Source organism: Gopherus evgoodei, chromosome 9, assembly GCF_007399415.2.
Source record: "Gopherus evgoodei ecotype Sinaloan lineage chromosome 9, rGopEvg1_v1.p, whole genome shotgun sequence".
NCBI classification, from domain to species: domain Eukaryota; kingdom Metazoa; phylum Chordata; order Testudines; family Testudinidae; genus Gopherus; species Gopherus evgoodei.
Window position 1 is genome coordinate 22568862 of NC_044330.1, and position 12772 is coordinate 22581633.

The window sequence follows — 12772 nt, forward strand, 5'->3', positions numbered from 1 at the left end:
CTAACTACAAAGAGTAACACTGTAAGCAAATGAAGATTTTATGATCTGCAAAGTCAGATTCTGAACAAATACAATAAAAAGTATCAGATGACACTCCCTGAATATAACAGAACTATTTTAGAACCTTAGACTTCAAATCTGACAATATACAATAAGTGTGTATTAATCTTCAAAAAGTCAGATTTCTGAAACCATAAAGTGGTTGGTTTTTTGGGTTTTTTTTTTTTTGAGAAATGTTTTGTCTGACATGGAAGTCTAATGAAAAATTTAGTGACCTCTAAACATTAGGTTTTAGAATACTGGAAGTATAAAAGAGGCACTAATTATCATATCCCACTGCACTGGGTTCAATTCAGCATGAAGTATAACACTAACACAGCAATAGCATAAACTACATTTAGTATTCACTTGAATAAATCTATGTATTGCTTATGAGCATTTTACATATAGGAATTGAATTTTCATATGGATTAAAACAAATGCAGTAAAGACATTTTGTAAAATTAATCCTACCCACTGCTCACAAACTTGTTCTAAAAGTGGAGGGAAAAAAACCATACAAACAAACCTGCTTCCTTATTGGAAAGCAAATTGCTCCCGAACCACTAACCACTGAGTCTCCCAACCCACTAAAAAGAGCGATTCCTAAAATATTTCCATGGGCCAACAGGTGAAAGGAGATTTTAATATATTAAACTTTTGCTGGCAGCAGTCTTAAGTCATAAGAGAAAAATACATTGCCATTGGCTAAAAAATTATTAGTACACTGCAGAATGTTGTTCCAATCAGTTAGATTTACAGGGACTATATTTTTTCTTTAAAATTCCTTAAAAGGTTACCAGAAAATATTAGAATTAAAAACCTATCAAGTTCAGAATTGTATATTTGAAATAATCAGCATAAGAGGATATGTTCAGCACACATTTCAATCTACCTTAGAGAAAATATATTGAAAATCTCACAGTTTTAATACTTTAACAATTTAGCAGAAATTAAGATTATTCTGGAAAGTAACTGAACAGGAGCCAGCTATCTACAGTTGGCCTGGATTTTCCCACTCTTCTTTGAAGGAGATTGAAGTTAATTGTGTACTGAACTGCCTCTGTCATCTTGGAGACATTTAGCAGAATTGTAATCTTAATAGTCTCTCTCCCCCTAAATTGCTGGTCACATTCAAGTCTCTTTGCCTATCCCTGGGAAGTCTATGATCTTGACAGATCTCTAGAAGTCCTACCTCTTTAGTTAGTATTCCTTTTAGTCACATCCACCATCATTCCAGCAAACATGAAGTAAACAAGATGGCCCTTCCAGCTTAATGCTAATCACTGTCTGGAGGAGCCACTGTTGAGCAACAAGTACAGTGACTTCCTCCATGAGTTTAAAATATTGTAGCCAGAACATTGAGCCCACAAATACAAATTAACTCAATTCTTGTTCTACATATAAATTCATAGCATTATCATTATAAGCAAAGTTTTAAAAAATAATCTTAGTTTTATTTGCTGCTGTTTACAGATAACCATTTTACATCACAATTTCAGTAAAATTTTAAAATCACATTATCTTAAACCCAACAGCAAGATGCTGGACTTTTCTACGATATGGTATACTTTTATTACAAGCTTTACAATGACAAATTTCATTTTTGTATTATAGTTTTAGATAGCCTGTGGAACATCTGAAAGGTACACCTGGACAATTTTTAAGTGTTTACCCCAAAATTCCTAATATTTTATAGCAGTTAACTTTATTAAAAACCTAAAGTATGTAGTGTTGAAGTTTTAAGTAACATTTTCCCCTACTTAAATGTTGCTAATTTTCCATTTTAACTGAAGCCAGTCTTTAAATAGTTTTCAAAGGTTTAAAACCAAAATATATTTGTCAATTCCAGTTTTAGGAGAATAATTTGTGCAACAAAGCTTTTAGATCCTATTAGAGGGTGTAATACCTGAGTAACCTTTTTGACAATGGCTCTTTGTTGTAAATAGTACTGCTCCTGCAGCCCTCCCCCTCGGCCAAAAAAACCAAAACAAAACAGGGCTCTTTGAAGACTGTAGGCAGAGAGGCTATTTTAGAAACTGTGCTTCAAGTGTGCTCAGAAGAGCAAACAATACTAAGTGGACCTGATAGAGAGAACCATACTAATTCAGTTCCATTTAGTCTGACTAAAATTTTAAAATTTAGGTGCCTAAAGTTGGGCACCTACATCTATTAGGAAAAAGAGAAAGAAGAAAACTAAGCAGAAATAGGAGGTAGTCCAAGAAGTAGGTATTTTTTGTACTGAGAGATACTAAATACAGTAATTAGGTACTGAATAACTAAAAGTTTAATTACTATAAGTAGGTTATATTCTGCCTTTGATCTTTATACAAACTTCTCAATCCACAGCTTAACTTTCACCATTATCAATGAAGACAGTAGTATATCCTAAATTTACAAGCTGTCCCAGACCCCTTAATTAAAAATTGAATTGGGCCCCCCCCCCTTAGAATGAGCACAATATTTAGCAGGTCAGGATTTGAGGTATTCACCACTTAAAACTGGACTAAAAAAAATTCATTTAACTCTGAAAAAGCAGTGATATATTAAGTCCAGTTTCAGTTATAACAGAAAAGTAGCAACATTTAAGCATAAATGTTATTTATTGATTCTTAAATTACAGAACATACTTTAAATGCTTTATCATGTGGAGAGCCATATTTTAAATAATATTTTTAGCGATAATCCCCAGCCCTCAAATATTCAAGACTATCATGTTCCCCCATTGGTAGTTATCAGTTCACATGCCCTTTGAGTCAACTAATCATCAGAATCTATTTGAAGCAGAGCTCTACAGACATTTGCACAGGGAAATGGACTTGCTTTATTGAGAAAGACTATTTGCATAAAAATCTGGTACATCTTCCTCTGCACAGTTAACAATAGTACTTTGCCCACACAAGGCCAGGAAGAGGAGGAGGAGCAGGGAAGAAAGACCCACCACCCTGCCCTAATGCTGGTTACACAACAGACAGTCCCTTTCCCATTATCAAATGAAAACAGTGGGACTCATACGTGGTGGCTCCCCTCTAATAACTTTATTTGGAAGTCCAGTGGACTAGTATAATAGGTGAGTTTTCACTATTTCTGAAAAAAAAAAAACCACACACACACACACACACACACACACACACACACACACACACACACATATTTGATGGAGGGTTGGTTTTTTTGGGTGGGGGTGGGAAAGAGGAATAGAAGGAAAGCCACCTACATTAACAAGAACTATGCTTGGCAAGATTCTTTCCCACCTTCATCCAAGTACTGGAGAAAACACCTTACCCCCAGGGGTCAGCAACCTTTGGCATGCGGCCCATCAGGGTAATCTGCTGGTGGGCCATGATACATTTTGTTTTAGTTGACCATCTGCAGGAATGCCTCCCCACCCCCCACCGTAGCTCCCAGTGGCTGCGGTTCACTGTTCCTAGCCAATAGGAGCTGCAGGAAGCCCAATTATTTTTAAGTTAGGAAGCCCTGGATGCTTCTTTGCAGGCTTTGTCTCAAATGGTGAATGCAGGATACCAGCCCCTTCACCTTTGAACCAGGAAGTGGAAATAAGTTACAGTAATGCCAAATTCGCTTGTAAAAAACAAAAAACCCACATTTTTTAGAAGCTTGAATGAGGTTTGCTGGGAGCTTTAATTACGTAATTGCGCAAATACTATAAAAGTGTATTTTTAAAAACTCCATCTTCTGCAGTTGTCAAACAAGCAGGAAGAATAGCTTGCTTAATGTGATGATAGGACTGTGTTGCTTTCAGTCTATATATGCGATCTAATTTCAATGTGTGTACTACTGAAGTAAAAACATTTCAATGTCATAAAACACTATGTAGACAAATCTAATTATTTCACATTTGAGTTGACTCGGTACTGATGCATCTTATCTAAAGGATAAACAAGTTGCTGAATCTCTGCCACGCTTAAGCAGCACAATAATATTGGGGTTTAAGATTTACTTTACTACACCAATATTTACGTGCTGCTAGGGCGGAACAAGTATAGCAATTCTTCTATTCATCCAAATTTCAGGAACACACTCAGCAGTACAAACCTTTGGACTAGAAGAATCTTCAACTGTTTCTCTTCCTTAAATTTCCAAAGCAGCAAATAATGATTCGCATTTTTGCTAGAGCATGCAAACCATGATGTGCTGCTAGAGTACTTTAAGGCCTCAAAGACAAGACTCTGAGTACTTATACAAATGTACTTTCTTAGGAGTTTAAGAAAAGTTATATTTTTAGACTCAGAACTAATCAGACTTACCTGTAAAATTAAAAATCTATTATGATCCAGGTCAATTCCATGGCTTCGAAGCAGAATACCAACATCTTTGAATGTTTTCTTCTTCCCACTGATGTGGTAGACAGAAGAATTATCTCTGTAGGCAGTTCTAGATACACAGAAATTGCTGTTGGGAATGACTTCATAATCATCCCCTTCCTGTTTTGAGGAAAAAACAAAACCAGAAAAACAATTGTTAGTATAAAGTCACAGCTAACTTCAGATTTCACTTTTAAGTGCAGTTTTACCCTCATGTTTAGGCTTTTACAAGGCAACTGTACCCTGGTTCCTAGTTCTATTGAAGTGTATAATAAATCTTAGAGCGTGCACACCTCACTAAACATGCAATGTTTTTGCTTCCAAAAACAGCCTTGAAAACAGCATAGAGGCACTCTATACAAGTTTAAACTGAGTGGGCCTTAATTTTATGCCTCTCCCTCCTCTCACCCCAGCTACTGCTTTAAAACACCATATTCTCTGTTTAGCATCTAATGACAGATTTTTTTTCTTGCTACACTCTCCATACATATCAAAAAGAAAAAAACCTTGTTCAAATTCAAAGAGGCTACTTCTTTTAATCTTTATATTAGGATGCCTTGAGTATTTTAACATAAATGCTGTCTTATTTTTGAATAATTTAAAGTCTTTTTTTTTTTTTTTGCAGGGCTAAGGAAGAGTTGTTACTTTAGTAAGTGCCTCTGAAGCCACTGTACAAATAGAAGATACAAAAAATGACAATTAAAAATGGACACATTGAACAAATTTATATATAAGTATTTTATTAGCTAGTCGAGATCTTTGCTTTACCTGAAAGCAACAGATACAACAAAACTGACACCCAATTTTATTTTTACAGAGGAAGTTTTAAAGAGACACAGTAATTCTAAAATTTAAGAAAGTGGTCTACTACTTTAATGGAATAGCCCCCCAGATTCAATCACCTTTAATATCAAATCCATTCAGAAGTTGTTTTGCTTCATGAAATTAGTCTCGAGGTATTATGCAGGTACAAATGAAAGCCACAATAAAATTTAATTATTGGACAGGCTAGTATAATATAAATACAAGTCAAATTTTTATTTGTATTTAGATATAGTTTAATGCAGCAGACAAACAGTGCTTCAACTAAAATGCATGAAGAGTCTTTTTTTACAATACCCTTACCAGAATATGTAATTTAGACAATCAACTAAATCTTTTGGACTTTCAATAAGCTTTTTATAATTTATATTAGAAAGCAAGTATACTTCCCCTTTTTTATTTCTTCAGTTGCATGCACAAAATTATCGCAAACAACATTTCTTGGACAATTAAGTCAATATTTGAGCAACGTTGAACAATTTATTGAAAAAATATTAGAATCCTTTAAGTAAAAATTTCCCTCAAGCTGTAAGTAACAATAAATCAATAATACAACATAAAAAGTTTGCACTAAGTAAATTGGAAAGCAAAATAGATGTTTTAAATTTTTAATTTTCCTATTTCAGTTAAAATGAAGGTCACATTGACATCTTAACCCTAATATTTCAGAAAATGTTTAGTCTTTTTAGGTGAAAGTCTTGTGATTGTTTAAATTGATAATGTACTGTGATATAAATAGTGTGTATATACACAATAAAAACTTAAAGTTTAAGCTATTGTAAGTTGAAAATATCTAAGGCTGAAAACTATAGAAATACTCAGTTTTTAATCCTCAAATCTAAAAAAAATCTGCATAATGCATGTTACAATTTAGAACACAGTGTGTATCTGATTTTAGACTTATAAAACGTATCAATGAAATCAGTTGCACACAACCCTAAAGTGTGTGTGTGTGTGTGTTATAAATATAGATATATAAATAAAAACATTTCTCATGTGACTTGACCGGTACAATAAGGTTTAGTATTTCTAAACAACTTTAAAATAATGTATTGCCAAACACTAGTCATCCAGAAGTTCTAATGAAAAGTTATGTCTACTCAAAGTGGAAATTAAGCACTATACACAACTTCAAGGAGATTTGTTTCTTTACTTTTTCAGCCAGTTAGTTTGAAGTATTCTACTTCATAAAGGTAAACCAATCACATGGGCAAGATTTTCATCCTAAGCTAGTTCCACATTAAAACAGACAGTAAAATGTTAAATTCTCAAATCCTTAAAAAAAAAAAAAAAAAGCCTCAGCATATTTTTTCTTTAAACAGAAGAATACGTACCTTGTCAACAATCTTTTGAAAGTGAACTTCCACAGTACAGCTCTGGATGTTCTTGTGTTCGTCAGAATTATGGATCAGCACAGAAAGTTTTTTGGATCTGATTTTTTGTGCCCGATACCCAAATACAAAAAGCATTGAATCAATGACATTGGATTTTCCACTGCCATTTGGTCCAATAATACAAGAAAAACGCTGCATAACAGAAAGAAACAATATTCAAATTTACAATAGAAACTGGCCAATTTGTTTCATCTACTTCATTTGTGGATAGCTGAAAATACTGTTATTTCTAGTGCAGGAAATTGCAGACTATTGGGAAGCTTAGTTTTTACTGCCCCGGGTTGGTGGGGGGGGGAAAAGGGGGGGGAGGGAAAGGAGAATAAAAAAAGAGTACAACCTATTCAAAATACACCTCTGGTTAGTACAGATTTCTACGTTTTATTCTGTAAAGTCAGAAAGCTATATTGTACCCAGTAAGCATGGTTTATAAAGAAACAAGTTCATAATTAAACACAATTTTCTTGTCTTTGTGACCTAATCCCTAAACGTTGTTAAGTAAATGAAATAAAGTAAAGACGATAAATGCTTAAGTTGTAGTTTACTTCTATTTCAAGCATGGTACAGTATCAAAAACTTACACTTTGACTACAAGTAATCTATTGTCCTTTAAATAAAATTAGAGTATCATCATTAAAGTAATTCTCACTCTTCCACTATAAAATATATAAAATCAGAAGTCATTTGCTGATAAGTTGTGTTCACAGTACTGTAAGGAGTACTAGAGACACAACAAAATTTTACTTCAGTTTAGAAGTTACTTAAAATAGAAAAATACCTTATGAAAAGGTCCCAGAATTTGTTCCCCTGCGTAGGATTTGAAGTTCTGGTTTACAATATGAGTTATCATGAGGCGAGGAGCTCCAGCTTCATTGGTCATTGCTGGAGGTGGGGGAGGAGAGATGCTACTCAAAATCTCTTCTAAACTTCGATCACCAAGTACCCCATCCGAGGCTGCTAAACACATCCAAAATAAAAAGAAAAAACTATATAATGTCTCAATGACTTGAGAGAACTTCTAAAAGCTTAGTTCAAGCAGAAAAAGTACAAAAATGTGCTTCTATACAAACTAGGAATCATACTTTCACTTTAAATTATTAAAACTGAACGAAACTGGAGTTGAAGCACCTTTCTTCCAAGAAGCTAATCTTTTAGCAAGTAGACACTTAAGATGTCCCATCCGTTCACTAGTGGGGTTACTGTTTCATTACATAATGCTTAGTCTAACACTTTGCAAGGCAGTGTGAAATTACAATAGTTACATTTAAAAAGCCTACAAACCCATACAAATGGGCAAATTCTTTCTAATTAATAACTGGACAGCCATATTTCAGGCATGCTCACACATACTGTAAGGAGGAGATTTGGGATGACTGAACAATGCCCTGAAAAACTGTAATGACAGCACAACTTACTCCTGAAAGGCAGGAAGTTTGTTACAAAAACAAACTGGCCTCTTGGATTTCAATTATAGTTTTACTTAAAACAGCTTTTCAACTGTTAAAAACAATTTCTTCTTTAAGTAGATAACTCTGACATCACTTTCCACATATTAACCATTTATCAAACATCTTACTTTAATAACATCACATACATGGCTACCTAAAAACAGTTTTCTACAGATGTTTCCAGCAGAAAATCAACTCTAACACAAGTTTAATACGTAACGAGTAATTGCCTAAAAGTCATTTAAGAATTTCAAGTCACTGCCACTTATTCCAGCCCAAGAAATCTCATACTGCGGGATGCATCTGTAGCTAAAATAATCTTGCCACCACAATCAGAAGTACTAGACAACATAGCAAGAATATGAAATCTATGCTTAGTTGGAAGAAACAGTGCCTACCAACAGCATTTTTACCTAAACTAAAACACCGATGCAAATACTTTAACTCTTTCAAAACCATATTTGCCGTTTTAAAAATCAGATTTAAATTCAACTTGTCAAAATAAAAAATTACAGTATCCCTTCCTACATAGAAGCTGAATCTGAACTGGAGTGCCCTTAAGTTCAGCAAGATACTATCATGAAGACATACCACTAAATTTACGTGCTTGGTACATCGGGATCATAACAAACACTTACCTTGCTGAGATGCTTCACTGATGCATTTGTCAGCTTCTTTTTCCACTTCCATATCACTGGTGGATTCCTCCAAGGGCTCTTTGCCTTTTTGACGGGCTGCAGTGGAGGTTTTGGTCCTCTTGCTTGGCATGATTTCTGTTGGCTGTTTCCCTCTGATTCCAAGCAATCAAACTACCCAAGGGACTGTCTCCTTCGCTAACACAAACAAGAAAAACCCGTTGACCCAAGTGCTGGGCGTATCACCCATTAAGGGCTATAACTAACTGTGCATGTGTATCCAAAATGACTAATAATAAGTGAAATCCATATGAATTTCGAAGATAGGATCAGGATTTCAACCAAATTAAAACTCAGCCTTTAGTCACCATATTTTAAAGTCCCTTAAATCAGTAGCTTTATCCCCCTGGCTTTTACATATCAGTAGAGGACATCCATCTATTGAAACCCATCATACATTCTGATGTGGCAGCATTAAAACGTATCATCCATATTCAGATGAAGAATAATTATGATGTTACTGGAAAGTGTCATTTCAGTAATAAACTGAAGCCGATATGTACTTGAAGAAACACTTTTATATATACACACCTAAGAATTTTCAGTAGTCCAATCTAATAATACTCAAATACTTTCCACTCTATAGAAAGTCTCTAGTCCAAAGGACATTAAACTGAATGGTTACCCAAAAATTTAGCTAAATGCTCACTATTGTCAATGCTCCACACTTAAAGACAGCACACCAAACAAAAAGCAAATTCCGTATCAGCAATAGATTTGATGTTAACGCTTGATTGGGGGGGGGGGGGGGAGAACAGTACAGAAGTCCACACTTGGCACATAAAGGCAGTTACCAAAAAAGCAAGAATAGAAAGCAGCTCAGGAGAAAGATGAAAAGCAAGAAGCCTGAACCAGTAAAATATTCTCAAAAAGTCTAAATTACTCTATCACAGCAAGTGATTAATTCAGTTTGGATACACACAGACAGGAAAGTATACTTCTCACAAGATTTAAAAAAAACCTGACGTGGTTGGAAAGTCATCTTACAATCGGTGCCAAACATTTGACATTCTCAGACCTACCTACAGCCCCAACCCACAGGAGTCCTTCATTTGGGACAATGGGGGGTTGGGATGGGGGTGGGGAATGGAAGATAGAGGGAGAATTCGTTTTAAGGCAATTTAAGTCTATGTCCGTTCCCCCGTGGCTGTTTAAAAAAAAAAAAAAGACTAAATCCTATAGGATTTTTTTATAACGTTAATTCAAATTGAATAGGGTAGTTAATCATACAAAAATACTGAAAAGAGATTTAGGAGTCATTTATAATATAACTGTTTATCATCAGCTTTTAAATCCTAGTTCCCTCACATCTCAATCTGAATCACCTTGCCAAGCATGAATCATTTACCCCCGTTACTCCCTGATCATCTATTAAGTATTTATGTCCAAACCCACCGCCCAGAAAAAGTAAAATCAAAGGTGTTTCTTAAAAGCAACTCTTACGGACCTGCTGCCAAGTGTGAGTCTCATTGCGATAGGCGAAAAAATTAAAAACCAAGAAGATTCCCCCATTTGGAAAAGACTCAATGTGAGGGCAATAACTGATGTCAGCGACGAGTGATTGTGTTGCGCTTTTCCCTCAGAATTGTTTTGGAAGCAAGGAGTCATCCTAAAGCCCCCCCCAGCCCCTTGGTCTGAGTCTACAGGGGTTTCCCTAGCGTATAACTGTCAGAAGTAGTTGAAAATACAATCACAAAGAAGACCCTAGTCTGCAGACAGATTAAAATCAGGCCTCTGAAATTCTCAAGAGACTGTATCACAAACTTGTTACTGTGCCTCTCCGCCAGTGTCTGGTATCTGATGAATGGGTCCCCACAGGTCCATAAGGATACAACGGGGAATCCGCTCTCTCCCATAGGTTGCAATGGACCCCCCCTCATGATTCGGCAGCTCTAATACTGCTGGTGTTGGCAGGTCGCCGCCCCGAGGAACAGAATCACACCACTCTTCTCCACGCGTGAGGAGTGCCGCTCCGTCCTCGGGAAGGGCCCGTTACATTGGTGGCGGTACGGAACGGCAGTCGGACAGTCGCCCCACCCCGCGGGACTGCAGATTAAAGAAGTGGGAAAACAGCCGCCGCCGCCTTTCGCTCCCCCGAAGGGGTAGGGGGAAGGGAAAAGGGAGGGGGAAAAAAAAGTCCACCGCCCCTTACTCCCCACCCGCCAGGGTAGCTTACGTAGGGAAATCTACAGCTACCCCACAGGCAGGCTCCATGGGGAGGTCCCCCAGCTCCAGTTACAGAGAAGAGTGCCCCCCAGCTCCACCTGTCCCCAGATAAATTACTAGGCACTTTGTTGGAAGCGCTGCTTGCCGAGCCGCCCCAGGCTTCGCAGTCCTGTCAGCAGGCAGAGCTGGTACCTCGTACGCGGAGCGGGCGGCGAGCTGCCCCGGCAAGACTTCAGGTGAGGCTGACTGTGGTGAGTCCGACCGGCTCCTGCTTGCTGCAGCTTGGCGGCTTCTACACTCGAAAATGGCGCCCAAACTGCAAACTCGAACCGAAATTCGTTAGAAACGCGCGGAGCATGATGGGTAAAGAGAGGGACGGCTATCGGCCTCCTACAGGTTTGAAAGGAGAGGAAAAAAAAACCCTCCGGCGCCATATTGTTTTCCGTTACTGCGCGAACGGGGTAAAAGTAAAATAGAAACATTTACATTGGTTTGGTAATTTTGAATTTCAAACTAATGAAAAGAACGTTACTTAAAAGCGCCTAAGTGGGAAAAAAATCCTACTAATTTAGATGATAGTGTGGGTCAATGGGAGGAGTTTGGTTGCCTGGTAACGGCCTGAGGGGCGATGGCGGACGAAACTAAAAAAGGAATAAATATATTTTAAAAAATTTTAAAATATAAAATTATAATAAATATATTTTAAAAAATATGTTAATTAAGAAGCCGGTCCGATGACGTCAGTGATTTGTCACCTGGCTTGGGAGGGTCCGTTAGGTGGACGGGGGAGTGAGGAACTCTCGCGCGAGGATACGCGTGGGAAATCTCGCGGGAAGTAGCTATAGAGACGGAGCTGCTTCCTTGCAGCGTTTGCTAACAGATCGGAGAGGACTGAGTGGTTAGTAAGTGGTCTCGCTCGTTGCTTCCCCTGACCCCGTATCAGGAGTTCTAGGGTGCCCTTAACTGGGGAGGAGGAAGCGGGTGTTAAATCTGTGAGGGTCTGGGAGCAACTGACAGCGCAAGTGCCAGCAATAGGGTCCTGCCCTGGAAAGGGTTCTTAACGCCCATTCACTCTCCCAGCTCCAGACTTGTATTCGTAGACCGAGCAGCTGCTTTGGACAGGTAAATTTCTAAAAGGGGAGCTGGAGGGGCTTCCCCCGTTACCAGAGATGCTGGAACAATTTATATAGTGGCGGATGCTGAGAGCCATTGTACCAAACTGTAAACCTTTTATATAATGGAAGCCACTTCACACCTAATTCCAGCACCTATGCCTGTTACCTGCCCTGGGGAAGTGAGAGGATGAGGGGGAAGACCTGTACTCCTGTATGTCTGGAGTTATACCTGTCTCATAGAGCTGGAAGGGACCTTGAAAGGTCATGGAGTCCAGTTCACTGGCTTCACAAGAGTACCAAGAACTGTTCTTGACAGATTTTTGCCCCAGATCCCTAAATGGCCCCCTCAAGGACTGAACTCACAACCCTGGGTTTAGAAGGCCAATGCTCAGACCACTGTGTGATCCCTTTGGAGTGGTGGCTCACTATAATTTCCTTAGGGAAAGTGGAAGGGGGGAGCCCGATCAAGAAAGAGCTGAGGGAATACTCACTCCATCTGTAGTTTGTGTTAAGTGATCCCTCCACTACAACCTGTCTTGAGGGAGGGGAAAGGCAGGGTTGTTTTGTTGGCCCTCTAAACTGCCTGGTGAGAGCATGATGAAAAGTGTTTACTACTGTAACCTTTTCCTAGGATAAGTCCAAACAGTAATTTACCAGAAGGAAAATTGTGGCATGTGGCTGGAGGGAGGGGCATGAATGGAAGATGCTATGAATGATGGGGGACCAGGGGACTGTGAGTGGGTGAGCAGAATTGGGTGGTGGGATTTAGAG

General features: G+C 38.0%; 2 protein-coding genes across 11 annotated transcripts in view; one reads left to right on the forward strand and one right to left on the reverse strand.

Moving 5' to 3' along the window:
• The window catches only part of SMC4 (structural maintenance of chromosomes 4), a 129128-nt gene extending 117848 nt beyond the window's left edge, over window positions 1-11280 (reverse strand). The window contains exons 1-5 of one of the 6 annotated variants that reach the window (XM_030574664.1): window positions 11079-11280; window positions 8664-8853; window positions 7356-7534; window positions 6521-6712; window positions 4308-4484 (exon numbers count right to left, since the gene is read on the reverse strand). In XM_030574664.1, coding sequence (XP_030430524.1) covers window positions 4308-4484; window positions 6521-6712; window positions 7356-7534; window positions 8664-8793 — 678 coding nt within the window. In that variant the 5' untranslated portion in view covers window positions 8794-8853; window positions 11079-11280. Of the gene's footprint in view, window positions 1-1234; window positions 2159-4307; window positions 4485-6520; window positions 6713-7355; window positions 7535-8663; window positions 8859-11003 lie in introns of those variants that run through there. The other 5 variants (XM_030574667.1, XM_030574662.1, XM_030574663.1 and 2 more) reach the window with 5 other exon arrangements.
• A 432-nt stretch (window positions 11281-11712) lies between these two features.
• The window catches only part of IFT80 (intraflagellar transport 80), a 161443-nt gene continuing 160383 nt past the window's right edge, over window positions 11713-12772 (forward strand). For 3 of the 5 annotated variants that reach the window (XM_030574964.1, XM_030574967.1, XM_030574968.1), the window contains exon 1: window positions 11721-12008. The gene's annotated coding sequence lies outside the window, so the exon portion shown is untranslated. Of the gene's footprint in view, window positions 12009-12772 lie in introns of all 5 variants that reach the window. The other 2 variants (XM_030574965.1, XM_030574966.1) reach the window with 2 other exon arrangements.